This window comes from Strix uralensis, chromosome 2 (assembly GCF_047716275.1).
Source record: "Strix uralensis isolate ZFMK-TIS-50842 chromosome 2, bStrUra1, whole genome shotgun sequence".
In the NCBI taxonomy this organism is placed as follows: Eukaryota; Metazoa; Chordata; class Aves; order Strigiformes; family Strigidae; genus Strix; species Strix uralensis.
In genome coordinates this window covers 63,173,017-63,191,902 of record NC_133973.1, presented here as the reverse complement: position 1 = coordinate 63,191,902, position 18,886 = coordinate 63,173,017, and the positions used below count along the sequence as shown (strand labels likewise).

Sequence of the window (18,886 nt, the reverse complement as noted above, 5' to 3'; positions counted from 1 at the left end):
GATACTGTCCCTCACAACATCCTTCTGGGCAAGTTGTCCAACTGTGGGGTGAGCAGTTCACAGTGCGCTGGGTGAAGAACTGGCTAAAGGGCAAAGCCTAAAGTGTTGTGGTGAATGGGGCTACATTTGGCTGGTGACCGGTCACCAGTGGTGTTCCTCAGGGTTCAATTCTAGGGCCAGGTCTGTTCAATATATTTATCAACAATCTGGATGCAGGAGTTGAATGCACCATTAGCAAGTTTGCTGATGATACCAAACTGGGAGGGGCTGTTGACATGCTTGAGGGACAAGATGCCTTGCAGACAGATTCAGATAGATTGGAGCATTGGACAATGATTAGCAGGATTAAATTTAACAAGTCAAAATACCAGATTATGTATCTAGGATAGAGTAATGCCAGGCACAAGTACAAACTGGGAGAGGAGTGGCTGGAGATCAGCCCTGCAGAAAGGAATCTAGGGGTGCTGGTCGGCAGCTGGCTCAGTGTGAGCCAGCAGTGCCCTGGCAGCCAAGAGGGCAAACGGCACCCTGGGGTGCATCAAACAGCATAACCAGCCAGGAAAAAGAGGTGATTATCCCCCTGCATCCAGCAGTGGTGTGGCCGCACCTTGAGTCCCGTGTACAGTTCTGGGCCCCACAATTTCAGAAGGATGTTAAACGTCCTTGAATGTGCCCAGAGGAGGGCAACAAAGCTGGTGAAAGGGCTGGAAGGAATGTCCTGTGAGGAGCGACTAAGGCCTTTGGGCTTGTCTAGTTTGGAGAAAAGGAGGCTGAGGGGCGACCTCATTGCTCTCTACAGCTCCCTGAGGAGGGGAGGTGGAGAGGGAGGTGCTGGTCTCTTCTCCCTGGGATCCAGTGACAGGACGTGTGGGAATGGTTCAAATCTGAACCAGGGGAGGTTCAGGCTGGACATTAGGAAGCATTTCTTTACCAAGCGGGCGGTCAAACACTGTAACAGGCTTCCTAGAGAAGCAGACAATGCCCCAAGCCTGTCAGTGTTTAAGAAGCATTTGGACAATGCCCTTAATAACTTTCTTAAACTTGGTCAGCCCTGAACTGGTCAGACAGTCAGACCAGATGATCATTGTAAATCCCTTCCAACTGAAATAGTCTATTTTATTTTATAATTCTAAAGAATTTTGCTATAGTACATTTTTTACATATTGACAAGATCTATTTTCCTATCACTTGCAGATAGCTATCACAATTGCCAGGCACACATGCAATGAAGTGCAATAAACCCTCACTCATATAAACATCTATTTCATTAGGGAGATGGATATTCACTTTACAATGCTTAAAGAGAAGGGAAAAGCCTTGGGATTACAGTTCATCAAGGAAGTCTCTATCTTGTTTTGGGGCAGTTCATGATCTTTTCATTCAGGACAAATGATACGAAACAAGCAATTGGAAGATACTCTGAAGACTCCTTTGTCTTTGTGCAGCTCCAATGCTTTATTTTAGTTTAACACAAACAGAATTTCACCAAGACAGAAACAGTAAAAGTAATCAACATATGATGAGCTAAGTGCCCTGAGAAACTCATTCCACTGTTTCATAGAGGCAATTATCTTTCTACAGCATCCTCTGTAGCATAAAATACTTGCTGTGTTCTGAGCTCTTTGCAGAGATTTCTGTATAGCAACCTCTGTACATTAATTCCACATAGTACTGACATTTTTGATGGTGGTGTTATAACAGATTTACTCTTGTCTAGAGCAAAGAAGAATTTGACCAACAATGGTGCTGCACTGAAAAGATATTTTCAGGGTAAGGTGCTTCAAATAATAGACTAATGTAATTTTTGTAATTTCTGGATTTTTTAGTAAGAGAGAAATCTCCTCCACAATGCTGGTGTTGAAGGCTGATGAAAAGCATCAATGCGTTCAGAATATTTAAACACATGAATATTTCGCACCTTAAAATATTTCCATCTTAAAATAACTGAAAATATTTAGGTTTAGTTCTTAAAACTGCAGATGCATTGTGTTTATATTTTAGGATAAGCAAATATCCTAATTTGTCTACATAGATACTTAGAAACTCTTGCAAATGCTTAGATTTTCTGCTAGGAAATAATTTTCCTTATCTGTTTTCATTATTTCAATTCATAAAACAGTTTATTTCCTAGAACTCTTTGTAATGCTAGCTCAGATATATTACTATTTTAATTACCTTTTTTAAATATTGATCTACAGCTTCCACTTTTTACATCCTGTTAAAGAATCAGTCAGTTATAAATTTTAATGTTGTCAAATCTGAAACACAGATAAAGTGAAAATTTTAGTCTCAAGATCCATTAATTATGCCTCCACATTTTTTCCATATTTATTTTTTTCTGTACACAAAGCAAGTCCTTATGAATCTGATTATCCCACCAGTACAAACAAAGAAGCTGAAATGAAAATTCGGACAACCATACTACAACTTGATTTTTTTTAAGGAAACAATATCACAGTTACAGAGTTATCTGCATGTTTTTCTCTTTTTCTTTCCTCCAGCTATGTGCCTTATAAGTCAAGCCTCAGGCTATAGTGGAATTCCATATTTCTTCCATTTCTCAGGCAGAAAATGGGTCAAAATATTCTACATATCAATTATATGGGCTAATTCTACATGAGCAAGTAACACAGTGTAATAGGAGATTGAAAGAGTTGGAGCTGAGTTTCTTCTTATCTAGGGTGCTTCAGCCCAGGGGGGTCAGTCACCTCACACTGGAGAACTTTACATCTGTCCACCCTCATGCCATTTATGAGTTACTACACTGTGTGTACCCCATCCCATCTCCCTGCTCCAAGTCTGGACAACACGCACTGCATAGTGTTGTAGGGGATGAATGAAAGACCTTATCCAGGAACACAGAGGCAGTGTTGGGGACATCCCATGAAAGAACTGATGTCTGTCTTCTTGCACCTCCCCACCCCTGAAGGAACAGAGCAATATGACTTTCTAGACACCCTTGCCATCACTGTAGTTTTGTCCTCAATCAGCTGGAGGCTCACAGCCAGAAGAGCTGGGACTGACAGGACTGTCTCATCCCTGGAATATGGGACAAAAATGATGATATATTCACCTTTCTAATGCAGAAGAGACACCATTGGTGTCCTTGACTGTGAGCTGCCACTAAACCTTTCATCATCTCTGCATGATATTTCAGGAATCCCTATCCATGTACAAGTCAAATAAATTGTCACGCTGTGATCCTGGTTTCCCCTAACTCCTACTGGTCCATGGCTAACTACCTTGGATTGAGAAAATCCACTACTGGCAGAGGTCTCTCATGCCATTCTCGAAACACTCTTTGCTCAGTCAGAGCATACAGCTAATATCTATGAAACTACCCAGATTTTTTGTATCTCTGGTTTCAAAAAATGGGAGGAACTTGATGGGTCCCACATTCCCACCCAGTACCTGGCCCATCAAGGCTATGACTACAAAAATCACAAGAGAGATTGCCCCATTGTCATGCAGACATTTGTTCACCACTGAAGGAGATTTATGGAGCCCTGGAGGGACTTAGTAAGTCTTTCTTCTATTATTATGAGCACAGGCTCAGCTGTGAAGCTGGTACCTTTTGCAAGGGAAGGACAGGATCATTTATGGCTACATCATAGCAGATGCCCCATACTCCTATGTCACTAGGGTGTATGAAACCAAACATATATAGAAGCATGTCAATATGATCCTCTGCTTCTGAGCACAAACTTGGGGTTGGCCTCCAAACGTTGCTCCCACTGGGTAACTGTGTGAATGTGTGAGTGAACTATGTGGTGGAATAAGTGAATTTGATGTGTGGATGGTTATCTGCTATTAACAATTACAGCTTGATTCTCTAAACAGCAAGTGAACAAATAAAAGGAGATTTAAGAAATACCTGCTGCACTGTGTGGTTATTACACACAAACACTCAGTCCCCAATTAACGAAAAGCCATTCTACAGAAGAGCTGGGTTTGATATATGTAATACTCCTCATCAGAAGATCATAACTTTGACCTATATATTGTTATTTAGCCTTCCAAACTCAAATATTGCTTATTTTAACAGTAGGAACCAAGTGCCAAAGAAACAAAAATCATTTTAAATGAAAGTTTATACAATCTTACATAAGAACTTGGGACTTAAGAATTTTCTAATGTAGGATGACAAAGACTAAAGTGCAAGGCCATTCACTGAGCTAGATGATGCTAGGTTTCCACTTTGTCATATAACACATCAGTATCTTAACACCTCACCTAATGACCACTTTTGCATAGGTGAGAATATGTCTGCAATTTTCTTTCTTCCTGCCTCCTCTCTCCACCTCCATTTTAAAGAAAAAAATGCAGCAGTCTCTCGAAAAAGATATACATTTTATATGTCTAAGATGTTATCAAGGATCCTTTCCTGTCCATCTGTATTACCCTCCTCAAAGATACAGAAAATGTGGTCTTCAGACATCCCAAAAGATTCCCATATTTCAATCTATTCCCCAAAACATAGTCCTTTAAAGGAGGGCTTCTTTCAAAACCTGTAAAAGACCCTTTCATCAATGTGCATGCAGCTGCTTTTTGGTATTGCTACAAGCCAATTTTCATAGACTAGCTGGATATGAGGCAAAACCTTATAAGCTAAGATTTCTGCATTATCGCTTAATAGTCCTCAAGTGTGTGCTGGGAGATGACTCATCCTGAACCAATCTTTCCCTTCATGACTATTGCTTGCAATCAGTTGTTGTTAAATCAATGTAATTCCACAAGAAACACCACGGTAATCAAACCAAAATACCACATTAATATATAATTATAAAGCAGTCACAAAACTGTCCAATCTGTCACATGCCCTGTAAGAAGTGTCTTAAACCTTGACACAGGTTAAGGGTAGACATGACCATCCAATAACAATGGAAGAAAAAAGGCGCAGAAAAATTATGCTTAACTGAGAACATGCTGTAACAATGAATCGTTCCTATGGTATAATGAAGGGATTATTGCACTTTAAACAGAGAACTTGATTGAGTAAACGTATCTGAGCATGTCCTAATTTGTTATAATTTAATACTTTTCTGATATTAAAACACAGCTGCTGATAAGGATTTGTTATGCTTAACATTATTTGCTGGTTTTTAAACTAATTACATAAGTAAGGTAGCAATAAAAGCTTCAGGTGTTAAAAAAACATTGGCATAACTACACAGCACATAGAGGGAAAATGATAGCAGTGGATGGATAGTGACTGTTTCCATCAAAAAGACAACTTTACTTTTCAGCTACAGATGTGGATATACAAGGGAAAGTGAAAAGGTGCAGCTAAAACCGTACATCTACTTCCACAGCTAACTGTGGCTGCTAGCAGCAATGGCTAGCCAGATGCCTAAATGGAATGAATAAACTTGTAATAATGATTCAATCTCAGGGGATAAAGTAAACTATGACACAGCAGAGGTCAAAAAAACCTAAGTAAATCTTAATCAGCAAGCTCAGCTCCCTTGCCATCACCAGGAGAGGGATGTGCAAGTGCTGCACAGACCCTACCATTGTCGCCGTGAAGGGGATATTGTCAATCACAGAGGAGGCCAAAGCAGACACCCAGAGCACTAAAATGATGGCCACCGCCAAGCGCTGATCCTCAGGAACCACCTGGAATTGAGAGAGATCAAATTAAAACTTTGATGAGATCAGTGTTGCTCTGTCCACTCCCCATGGCATAATTGCACATTCTTCACAGGTTTAATTTATCAACATTTATTATTCCTTTAGACTCTGAGATAGGAAAAGCATCTTAATGAAAATAGCCCAACATTTAGTAACACAATTACTGTTCTTTTTCCAAGAAAATTTGAACAAATAAGAAAACAAATACTGATATTTCTAATACTCAGATTTCACACAAGAAATATATTGTGCAACTGTGAATTTTCATCTTTAACTGCTTATACTTTTTTCACCTTTGTTATAGAATAGGCTACAGAAAAGGTTTCCCTTTTGCTTTTATGGCTATTTATTCTGGCTGTGGACAGATACATACATATTAAATATCACCTACACCAAAGTATGACATGCTTTCTTGATATTGCTGATGCAGGAATGTAATAATTAACATTAAATTCAAAATGAATGTATTATTTGTTATTCTATTGGAGTTAAACTATTTTCCTTAACTGTTAAAAAACTGTAAATATTTTAAACACACCTTTATTAACAAAGCTGTCTGCTCTCCTATATAGTCTATTAAGTGCAGATGAGCCAAAGCCTAAAAAAAAAGAAGACATTGATATCAACTAGTGAAGTACCTGACGCACTTACATTTTTTTCAGTGGATGTGAGAAAATACAATTCCTTCCCATTCACAAAATATTGATATTCATCTCATGTAGCTTCTACAGCAACTTTGCAATTGGTGGAGAGAAAAGACATGGCTGAAATTGTTAGCTGCATTTGCAGAAGTGGGTTGGTTGTACTGGAATGACTGGTAGGATTATTTAAAATTACTGTGGATTACTGTAGGATTACTGTGTGGGGCACAGGCATCAGAGAATGGCTGAAAAGTAAAGATTACATTCTTCAGTGGATACATGCTTTCTGAATACCTGAACACAACTGATTTTAAACCAACTTCCCCAAAACTGCAATATAGATAGAAGTATATCACGTGTTTAAAAGGTCAGATGAAATCAGGCATATTCTGCTCAGTCTCAGATGAAGAAATAGAAAAACAAAATACATGTTTCTGTTAAACAGCTTTCTCAGACCCATAAAAAAATAACAGTACCCATCTGCTAAAAGCAGGCCAGAGATCTTGGCTGAATGGAAATTGGCATAGAGGCAGCAGCACCTGAGAGGCAGGAAAATCAGCTCTTTGATGCTCAAGTCAGGCACCTGAACCAAGGAGGTGACCCCTGTAAGCATTGGACCTGGGGACAGCCTGGACGAGAGTGCTCTGTCCTCCCTGTGAGAGCCACTCCCATTTGTACAGGATACTTAGATAGCATCCCATACAACCATGTCTACTACCATGGATGAAAAGATGTAGGAAGACTCCAGCCTAGTGGTGATTGCTCTGGTCTCCCCTCGGGCAGATAGGAGAGTACAAACTGAGTATTCACACCCCAAAAGAATGATCTGCTCCCTCAAACCACAAGGTAAAAGGGTGATTTTAGCTCACAAGAGCTAGCCTTTAATTCACTTCGGGTTTGTTTTCTTTTCTTACAAGTGTCCAGAATGAAGTACTAGTTTTAGATTGAATAAGGTATATCTATTTTATGACTTTTCAGTTTCTTGGGGAGAAGATTGCAGCATTTTTGGCTCAGCCTGAACCACATTGATTGGCTTGCTTTCATTTTTTCTGCCATGGCAAAGAATCAGTCAGCTGCAATGCTTCACTTACTGACTCCGTTCCCACACAGAGCCTCAGAAGTCAGTATTCACACAACACAACTCTGTATAACCTGCACACCTGGAAGTCAGACAGAGCCCTTCAGAGACATCAGTGGAAAAAAAAAAAAAACATTTAACAAGCACACTGTCAGATTCCATGACAGAGATGGACAAAGATCCTAATAGGCACCAAGTGTTGTGGTATAATACATGGTAATGTTAGAGTGACAAAGGGACTGTCATTCAGACCAGCAATTCCTGTATTTGCAGCTTGTTCAGGTGGCAGCTGAATGCTAGTAGTTTGGATATCACCACATATTAAGTTTGGCCCAGAAACTATATTCCCTTTTAACAATGGTCTGCACAAGACAAGATATCTCTACATTTAAAGATGCAGCACACAGAAAACAAGTGATAAGACTTCTAAATACACACACATACCCCTTACATTTAAAAAAAAAATGACAGTTTTTCATTACTTTAATTTCCCAGGAGAAAGTTTCCTAAGAAATGAATTCTTGTTGGTAATTTTCATTCTAAGCTATCTGTGTAGCTTTATCAGCTCAAAGGTTATGACAGTGACTTTTTAAATGTATGTAAGAGCAATATTCTTAATTAAGGTAATATTTTTTCTGCAATTGCTTTGTGTTCACACTTCAACATAAACTTTTTAACACATAGTTGTCAGCAATTAAAGCCCAGAGTTACATTCAGTTAACATTGCTGCCTTATTAGTTAATTATCTGTTAAAAGTTCATATTACTTTTCACTAACCCTCGAAATTTGTTCTGGAATCCAGCCATGGTACTACAAAAGAGATATTCGGGAAAGAGGGAAGGGAGTGAAGGACAGGCACATCGCTCCTGCAAGACAGTCAGTCTGCAGGTAGCTCATCACGTTAGAGCTGATGACAGTACTAATTGCATAACCAGCTTTAGGGTGCATCTACAATATCCAGGCCAATCGCCTGCAAGCACCTAAGTGACACTCAGCAGTTAGCACCCCTCCACTGGCCTCCCCTGGGTGTAAAATGCACAGAGGATGTCCTGGATCTTCCTGTGTCTTCTAAGAGGAATAATTATTACTGTACTACTACTTCAAGTGTACTAGTTCCTGTCTGACAGCTCAAAATAGAGTTTTACTGCAGAAAAATTCATGTGCCATTTTAGATCAAAGTTTAATTTGTGCATAAAAATTTGCATGAAACCCTCTTATGGACAGTATGCCATGAGGACTGTTGAAAATAAACTCTGAGGGCACTGAGGTAAAATGTCAATTTCGACTATAAAAGTGAACAAAATACTGTATCCCTGAGAGGTGAAGGAACTTATGTCACAGAGACAGAAGAAGCAGAAAGATTTTATAATCTGTAACAGCCACTTGTGAACAAGGACTAAAAAGACTGCTGTAGAGACAAAGTACCAGAAGGACACAATAGAAAACAACGGAGCTCCAAAGGATTTCTGATTTTTTCATTGCAAAAGATCTACCAGACTGGACTGAGGAGCATGCAAAGGCAGAACTTCCAAGAGTTCCCCCATGGCTCTGGAACTCAAATGATATTTTCCAAAATGACTTGCAGCCTAAGTCCCACACAGGTTTTTAAATGTGCCTTGTAATAGGAAAGGAAACATTTACAGCAGTAGGAAGTAGATTCAGACAGGGAAGCATCCAAGGTATAGGATCAGTGAGGTGAAGAATATGAGCTGACAACTGCTGAATGCCTAGATCATTGAAAAATTTCTTATATTTCAATGCATATCTTTGTTTTGACTTGTTTCTTCTTGCCATTGTTGCCCTAAAGGAAAAAAAATGCCTTGGCAAGGACTGTCAACTCCTGCTAATCCAGAGTGTAATAAATTCAGATCAAAATTAGAAGCGATGATACTTAGAACACTTTTCTCATTCATTTATGCGGAAAAATTTAATGTCTCCTGCTTTTTTCTTGATTATTTGTACAAGTTTCTTTCATGACCTTAAATTGATGCTATTCCAGAGAGCCAAAGGAAAAATATTCTTTCATTAGCAAACTATTCACTGGTGACCTGAGAAACCATAAAAATGAAGTTCAGTGGATTACAACAGTCGTATCCAAAGTCTGGCAGTAAATGGCAAATAACTTCCTGCACGTTTTACTATGTTATTGTGCAGTCACACGGCACTCAAATCAAAACCATTCAATCCAAGCTAGAACAATAAATACATCAGGGAATGCAAATAATAAACTGTTACAGCAGCAGCAGACAAAATAAACATGGCTTCAATATGGATTCCCTATGAGAGCTAGAAAATGCAAGGATATATAGAGCCTGACAACATAGAGAACTAAAAATTGCCTGTACTAATGAGTGTACAATAAATCAACAGTTCCTGATGAATTTTAGACCTAGTAGCTTGCAAACAAGCCTCCTAATGATAATCAGAGTTTCCATTCATCTTCTCAGAGGTTACCAAATTTTAACTTCCAGTTTGGCTTTAATTAGAGTTAGTTGAATTATTCATTGTTTGTATTTGTTTCAAATTTTGTTCCTTTTACTGTTGGTGATTTTTTTTTTTTAATAGATCCCAATTTACAAATTCTTGGACTCTTTGCAATTACTGAGGGGAAGGGGGGAGGAAGGAGGCTGTGTAAGTAAATTTTTTATTACAGGCTTTTCCCAGGCTACTCACTCAAACAGTTCACTAGCCATGGGGGTGCTGGTGGTCACTAGGGTTTTGTCAGTCATGTTTCTACACTATTACATCATTTAAACCCAACAAATTACAACTGAAAAATACCAAGCATTCTAGAAGCCTAATTGACAAGTAAATGTGAGTAGTCATACAAAGAATTATCCAAATATTTGGGGTAAAAATAAATCCACTCAGGCTATAAGAAAGCATCAAATAGTACATAAAATGGGATACAAACATGGGTGGACTGTTTTTAACAGCCAAGCAGACAAACACAATAAAACTACACAGCAAGATAACCAGGCATTTCAAGTACTGAATTCATTTTTAAATTAAATTGCAAACTGAAAGTCAGTGATATTATCCTTTCAAACCACACTCCCATGAAATCTCTTACGCCATTTGGTAGCCAGCATGTAGCAGACAGCATTAGGAACATTTTTCAGTTCTGGTTTATTCTTGCTCTTTTATTTTTCCTACTACTTATCTAAATAATTGCAAAACAAACACATAAATACATATAAAGTATCTGCACACATAAACTGTCGACAAACCTGGAAACTAAAATTCCACTTATATGAAAATGATTGTGTCAGATATATTCAACAAACGCAGCAGAAGGAGAGTGAGATGAAGCTTACAGTGAAAAATTAAATATCAAAGAGGTCCAGCCAACGTCCATGAATCTGCAATTTCTCTCTACCACGGCTACACTCAATCTACAATATTCCCGTGTGATTGAATATTCCCATGTGATTGAATCTGCAGGAGGCCTCTGCCCAGGAACATAATTCATCTTTTAAATCGGTTATAACTCTTCAGGCTTTAGAAATGAGAAAATCTTACCTCCATGAGAATAAACAATGCTGCAAAGAAAAGGAGGGTTGCCCACTCAACTCTGTTCAATATCATTTCAAAATCATGGATGTCTGCTAGCACTAGCAGCCAAATGGCTCCCAACATGGCAATCCAGCCTGTGTGAGAAAAAGAGAGAACACTTTACCTTTCACAGCCTTGTTATGTCCTACCAATGTAAAAGTTACAGTATTGTAATTTTCAGGTTTTTGTCACACTTTTGCTCTGATGCTATAACAGGGAAAGTTCACAGATACCACAGGATGAATGGTCTCTGATTTCAAATTAAAATATATTAGAAAAGAAATAAAGGCAAATAAGGCACATTTGGGTTACCCCCAACAATCAATGGGTTTGAATCACAGAGAAACTTTTTGGTGTTTAGGAGTTAGACTAAAGGATTCTGCAGCTCCCAAAAGGCTGGCTGCAGCCCCAGGCCCTTGAAAACTCACTGGCTACCTGCCCTAGAAGATAAACAGAGGAAAGGAAAATCTCTTTAAAAAAAGAAGAGAGACTGACTTTAAAAAGCAAAACAGGCCCTCTCCAGACAGGATCCTTCTATACATCCTGAAGTGTTTTAAGGCACATATTTAGGCAACTGATTGATAAAAAATGCAAATCAAATGCACAATCAGCCAGAGACCGTAATCAGCAAATGTCCTGTCCCAGCAAGGCTCACGTTCTCTCTGCACAGATAAAATTCTTTCTGAAGGTCTTTGATTCCTCTGGCACACTTATCTTAGGCAATAGAATGGGATTTCAGACATGAAACAAAAGGGGTTTGGGTGTTTCTTTCCTCAGAATGATGTTCCTCTTTCTGTCTCTTCTCTATTTTTTTTCCTAAATAGCAGATGATTTATTTTATTTTTGATACAAAAATCTAAGATACATAATTTAAGGGTTTTTTAAATGGCATGGAAATAAAGCCTTCCACCTCTTCAAATTACTATTTCATACACCTCATAATATTTCATATATTCATAGTTGGAAAGTGATGGATTCACAGAGTTGCAGAAAAGGTGAGGAAGAGAGAATAATAACAATCTTTGCTGGCAAAAAACTTTAAGTCATCAACTTGCAATCAAATAACAAATGTGACTTAGGGAAAACAGGTCCCTGATATAAAGTAGATAGATGAATAAAGCGAGCCCTCTCCAAAAGCCTTTAACACTTGTAAGAAAATTCAGATAGAAGACCGATTCATATAATTTTAGACCATTCAACTTATGCATATGTATTTTTCCATTAAATTAAAAGAAGAGATCCAAAAATATCCAACAGTTTAAAATTAAGCTATATTCTATTTAAATCGTATTTAATACAAGAGAAGTAGAGACACCAAATGTTTTCACTGTTCATGAAGCTGTAAAAATTAATTGTTTTCTGTGAAAATTCCTATACAGTGTCACAGATTCAATTCCCTAATGGAAGAATGAATTTTGCTCTCTCAGGTACATTTTAGGAGCTTTCAGTGACACACTGCACTCTAAATGAGAATTTCAGGTTAACTGTGATCAGTAACAAACACCTGCTGAAAACATTGAAGCCCAGTGCAGACAACCAGACCTTCCCAAAAGGCAAAACCAGCAGCTCAGGAGATACTCTGGCTGGTCTGTTTGGTAAGGAGAGCTAAACCAGCTAGCTTGACCCTAGCTCCAGCTTTCACTCTTTGATGTGGGTTTATTTCCTGCTGCAGTATTTGTGCAGCACTGAAATCATACTTCTTGCATTGTTTGGCTCCAAAACCAAAACACTTTCAGTGACACCAACTCTTCAGATGATGACCTATTTCTGTCCTCTCAAGCATCTCCAAGTGCCATCTTCTCCGCAGTTCAGCTCTATTCTTGATAGCCCTAACCTGGCTTTTGTACTCTTTGCTTGGCTGAAACCACATTTCCCAGCACTACAAATGACTTCTCTCTCAGCATGATCCTTCTTGAAAAGCTTCCACACAGCTGATCACTGTGGCCTTGCTGTTTCCTTGAGAAGCATCTCTCACAATAAGGTTTCTTTTAGACTGGTGCAAACCTAATCTACAGGGAGATGCAGGGAAATCCTTGTAAGGGAGCAGGTATGAAGGACTAGGAAATTTAATGGCTTGTCGGCAGAAATACCACCATATAGATGGAAACAAAGCCAAAGCTAAGCAGAGAGCTGAAAAACAAAGGAATTTTATATCCCAAATTTTGTAGCTTCAGTTCCTACATTGCTCCTGATACAGATTTTGAGTAAAATCTGATCTGAGAGCCTCACTGGATCCAAAAACCATGACTCACAGCCAGCTCTTCTCACCTCCAAAGACAGAGACATTGCCATGCTGCCAGCTGAGCAAGCCTGTTCCCTGCTTTGGTCACAGTGATCAAATCAGAGTGCATGGTCAAAAATAGTTCACGCATGAGCGCCATACTGCAAGGGAGGAGGAGAGCAAAACCAACCACAAAAGAGAGCAGGGTGGGAATAGCTGGTCCCAAATTTTCTTGTGAAGAATGGCATTTTCCCAACCACTGGATAGAGACTCCGGGACTGATCTAAGGATGAATGCTGGCTTCTGGCATTAAGTGAAAACATATTAATTTTCTGGGGTGGGCACTGAACTTTGGGTATGTGTATAGACTTTGCAAAAACAGTTACAAACAACAGGGAGAGGAGTGCTCCCAGAGTTCCCAAAGTAGACAGTGAGAGAACTGTCAGTTCCTGTCTACCATGCCTTTTTGCTAGCATAGCTGATTTACTGTCTTTCCAAAAACAAAGCAAATCTGTCCATGAAAATTAAATAGTTATTTGCTCTGAACACAAAGAAAGGGGTTATGGAAATGCACTGCCTAATTTTCTTCTGTCATCTTGGCTGTTCTCTGAATTCCAGCGTCCTGGTTTTGGCCAGGATAGAGTTAATTTTCCTTGAGTGAGAGGGAGCACAGCTAGAGGGCCGGGCCTGGATCAATCATTGGAGTATTACATATCATGTGACATCATGCTCAGTATATAAAGGAGATGTGGTCTCTGTTTTCCGGTTGGCATGGTGGGATTTTTTTGATGCGGTCGGCATCGCTGCTGGGGGCCGGCTGCGTACCAGTCGCTGGTTGGTGAGCAATTGCATTGTATGTTACCCATTTGGACTTACTATTGTTAGTGTTGTTTTGTTACCATTACTATTTTTTTTTTATATACAGTCTACGGATTTCTTTTTTTTTTTTTTTTCCTCCTCTATTTCACCGGGAAGGGGGGGTGGGAAGTAAACGACTGGCCATGTGGTGATTGGCTACTGGCCGAGTTCAAACCACAACATCCAGTAAAGAACAGCAAGCAGGCTCAACTCTGCTTTAAATAAATAAAGATGATGGCAATTCCTGTTACATGAACACTGCAAGGGGAAGTAGATATGTGCAGATCAGGAGCTTAGTAGCAGAATTTTACTGCTATTTTGTACAAATGTAAGTGACAGCATTACATTTTGTCACATACATTTTGCATGTAAGTACAACAAAGTGAAGAATTAAAGAACAGCATTTTCTCAATAGTTCTGGAACAATCTGTGATAATATCTTGGCATTATTTCTCCCCTCCTGTCTCCAACGAAAACAAATCAACTTGAACGTGCTATATGGAGATGATAATTATTCGCTAAAGCTAATGAAATGTAATTGAATTGCACAAGACGTGGATAGAGCCAGGTATTTTCTAGCACCATGAGTGTTACCAGCAAGCATTAGCTCCCCGCATGCAGCTTTGCATGCGAGAACAGTGCCCTGACCTACAATATTGTTCCCTGGGAATATGGACAGGCAAGGGAGGTGTCCTCCTGCAGTGCTCCAGCAAATACAGCTCTCGGAAGGCTCAAACACATCAGCTGCCAGTTCTGGCTGCACAGAGCTTATTTCAGTCTACACACACATGGTCTGTTCAGGGTGTATTTGCTTTCTTTGCTATGCCTGCAAAGAGGAGATATAGCTACCCATCTCTCAGAGGGAGCACAGAGAAGAGAAGAGGAAGGAGGAAGTGTCTTGAGGAATTTGGGGGACTTCATGCAAGATCTCCATTCACAATGCCCTTTCATACCATAGTTTAACTTCAGGCACCCTGCAGCTGGACAGAGTAAAGTCTTCTTCTGAAGACTGAAGCCCACAGTAGTTAGTGTATGGCATAACTACTTGATTAACTGCTCTCTGTTGAACTGCTTGTCAAAGATAACCACAAAGTTAGTGGCAGCGTGCCTTTCTAAGTGGGCAGGTTTTCTAAGTCTTTTCCCATGCCTTTCTAAGTATGTTCATGACAGCAAACATACTATATCAGTTTTATATATTTGGGTAGCTTTGCATTTGCCCCGGATTCAATTTGAAGTATTCTTTCCTTTTTAAAGAATTGAAAATACTAGGATACATTAAAGACTGGCTTCTCTGTTCATTTATTTTCTAGCTTACTGGGCCACAAAAGAGAGCCAGGAGGAAGAGAAATAGAAATAATTTCAAAAAATAACTTCTCATTATTATACTGAAAGCAAAGCCCATTTATAGTTCCACAGACCACTACCTTTACTGCCTTTTAGTGCCTCTCTTTCACAGCAATTTATGTTCTGGAAATAAAACAGGAAGAGAAACTGAATCTAAATTCCATTTCTGCACTGATATGGTACCTGTTGAAGACAGTGAGAGTTTCTATTTATTTAGGAATGATAAAATGAAATTTTATTATAAAATGCACCTTGCAAATTTACAATGCATTCTTCATAGAAAACATTTCCATGTCTTCTGCTTGGGACTGGAAAAAATGTATAGTAGAAATAGCTTGAGTGCTTTGCTTTTCACATACACTTTACCCAGTAGGGAAAACCACCTTTGGAACAATAAATAGCTCATGATGAGCAGAATACAATTGCAATCCTAATCAAAAAAAAAACCCTTTATTTTGAAATAATCAGGCAGAAGAACTTGAAAATAGAAAACAATCTAATAGAATCAAATAGGAGTCTAGAATATGTGGGAGGAAGGTAGGTGAAAGAGAAATAAATGAAAGAAAAAAATTACTATGTAATCTGTAGGCCTTTCGAAAGCTCATTAAGAAAGATTTGTACTCCTTAGTAAAAGTAATTTTGTCTGACCTACTACCAGCTGAAAAGCATAATGGGCTTCCTCCTAACACTGTGAACACGTAGACACTGTATGTTCACTTTATGTGCACAGAATTTGAAATAATGTGTTTATGAATACTAAGGTTACACAGAAATTTCACTTTTATGAAAACTGGAATGTCACGTGAGACATTTGCACTGAAAACTAAAGCAAGGATAGCATTGCATGATCTCAATGCTGGCCTGGGCAAAACAGCACGTTGCTCAGTAAAGACAGGCACAGGGTACTACATTCAGGTAGGAAGAGTTAAAACTACAAATCAAGGGTGGGAAGCAACTGGATGCCTAAGAGTCCTGCAGAAAAGACTCAGGAAATACAGTGGATCACAACTGAACCTAATGGCCCACTGAAATACAGAACCATGACTATAAATGGTAAATCCTGTGAAGCAACCTCTGCTCTCTTCATCCCTGGTAAACCTTGAGAAGATATATGTTAAGTAAGATGCATACCCATTAGAAAATCCAAGGCAGAGAAATAAGCACAATCAACAATCCAAAAAGTTGACTTTTGAGGGAAAATTTAAATAATCCAGGATATTTATCTCAAAGATAAGAAGATTAAAGGTGTCTTGGAAAGTCTTTGAGTATGTACCAGGCTGCTCCAGAGGGCAGAGAGCAACCTCTTTGTGGCAGCAGTAGTGGGTAGGACAAGAAGAAGTGAGGAGGTGTAATAGCAGCAAGGAAGATTCAGGCTACACAATAGTGTTCATAGTGGTTAAGAAATTAGGGTTTTTTTAAAAAACAGCTAGACCAGCTTCTGCCAGATGAAAATATAATACTCCTATCTCCAAACTATGGGATGGACACACTGATTTTTTAGACATTTGTCACTGAGCAAAGTATGATATTCTTTTTCTGTGATCTTAACAATTCTCTATTTGTCTAAATGGCCACAGTAACTTTTTGTGAACTGCAGAAACCCTTTTAGCCTACAATGTCCATTACAGAATTACCAACTAAAAAATATTTGGCACTCACCTTTGAATAACTGGTTACACAGCATGTTATTGAATATACAACAAAGTCAAGTCCATCACTGTGTTCCAACAACTTAATCAGAAGAAGTCTGATTAACTCCACAACCCCTCAAAATTTAGTCTAAGGAGGTATGCCGGTCCTTCATATACTATGGTGTAGTTGTAATGTTATATAAAACGTACACTCAATTATACTCTTATACAAGCATATAGAAATATTGGGGTAAAAAAGTTAAATCAAAAACATTTCCAGTAGTGCTTGCTCTACTCATGGAATATATTTCATCAGTAGTTCTGAATGTGAATGAAAATATCCTGTATTTCAGTTTCTGTAATTTTTTGTTTTATTTTATCAGGCATCCCTGAAAATATACATTCTGAAATCATGCTGAATGTTCATAAGTAATATTTGCTGTCAACAGATAAGCACTGTTTTATCTTCAATAATTTTTCTTATAAAGTTTCCCTCTTACATATCAACTTGCGTGTCTTTTGAGAAGTCTCTTTTCAGAGGCTTAGCTTCATAGAAATCATTTTCTGTTCTGTACTATTTGTAGCACCACAGTCTAAGGCTACTTCCTGGGGACAGATCGGTGATGGTGACATTCCAGGACAGCTTGCACCACAACAGTAAATGCTTGGTACAATGCAAGAGTATTAAAAGAACATGAAAAAAGTTGATGGAAAATATAACCCCACGGAAGGCAAAAGAAACAGGAACCTATGCTTGGCTAAACAGGGACCTTTGGCTGGATCTCAAGAACAAAAGGAGAATCTATGACCTGTGGAAGAGGGGGCAGGTCTCCATGAAAACTATAAAGATGTAGTGAAGCTATGCAGGGAGAACATTAGGAGAGCCAAAGTGCAGCTAGAGCTCAACCTGGCTACAGCTGTTAAAGATAATAAAAACTGTTTCTATAAATTCATTAACAACAAAAGGAGGATTAGAGAAAATCTCCCTCCTTTATTGGATGCAGAGGAAAACATGGTAACTAAGGATGCTCAATGCCTACTTTGCCTCAGTCTTTAGCAGTGGAACTGGCTGTTCTCTGGACACCCAGCCTCATGAGTCAGGAGATGGGGAGGGGAAGCAGAATGAGGTCAGCACAGTTAAAGAGGAAGTGGTCAGAGATCTGCTACACCACTTGGATGCACACAAGTCTGTGGGACCGGATGGGTTACACCCAAGGGTGCTGAGGGAGTTGGCAGATGTGCTCGCCAAGCCGCTGTCCATGATTTACCTGAAGTCATGGCTAACTGGGGAGGTCCCAATGGACTGGAGGGTAACAAATGTAACACCCATCTACAAGAGAGGCAGAAAGGAGGATCCAGGAAACTATAGACCTGTCAGTCTGACCTCGGTGCCAGGGAAGGTCATGGAGCAGGTCATCTCGAGTGCCATTAAAAGTCATATAATGGACAACCAGGGGATCAGGCCTGGTCAGCATGGATTCATGAAAGGCAGGTTCTGCCTGACAAACCTGATCTCCTTCTATGACAAGACGACCTGACTATTAGAGGAGGGAAAAACTGTGGATGTTGTCTATCTGGATTTTCAAAAAGCATTCGACACAGTTCCCCATAGAATTCTCATAGAAAAACTGGCTGCCCGTGACCTGGATGAGCGAACGGTCTGCTGGGTCAAGCACTGGCTGCATGGACGGTCCCAGAGAGTGGTGGTCAATGGAGTTAAATCCAGCTGGTGGCCAGTCACAAGTGGTGTTCCTCAGGGCTCAGTGTTGGGACCATTTCTGTTCAACATCTTTATTGATGATCTTGATAAGGACATAGAGTGTATTAGCAGTAAGTTCACAGATGAACCAAGTTAAGCAGGAGTGTCGATCTACATGAAGATAGGGAGGCTCTACAGAGAGACTTGGATAGATTGGATCAGTGGGCC

At 39.3% G+C, this 18,886-nt stretch overlaps 1 protein-coding gene across 1 annotated transcript in view; it reads right to left on the bottom strand.

Annotated features, from left to right (window-relative positions):
* Positions 1–18,886, bottom strand: part of OCA2 (OCA2 melanosomal transmembrane protein) — a 191,095-nt gene that overhangs the window by 68,248 nt on the left and 103,961 nt on the right. The window contains exons 18-20 of the mRNA XM_074860952.1: positions 10,873–11,000; positions 6,170–6,229; positions 5,512–5,616 (exon numbers count right to left, since the gene is read on the bottom strand). Coding sequence (XP_074717053.1) covers positions 5,512–5,616; positions 6,170–6,229; positions 10,873–11,000 — 293 coding nt within the window. The remainder of the gene's footprint in view (positions 1–5,511; positions 5,617–6,169; positions 6,230–10,872; positions 11,001–18,886) is intronic.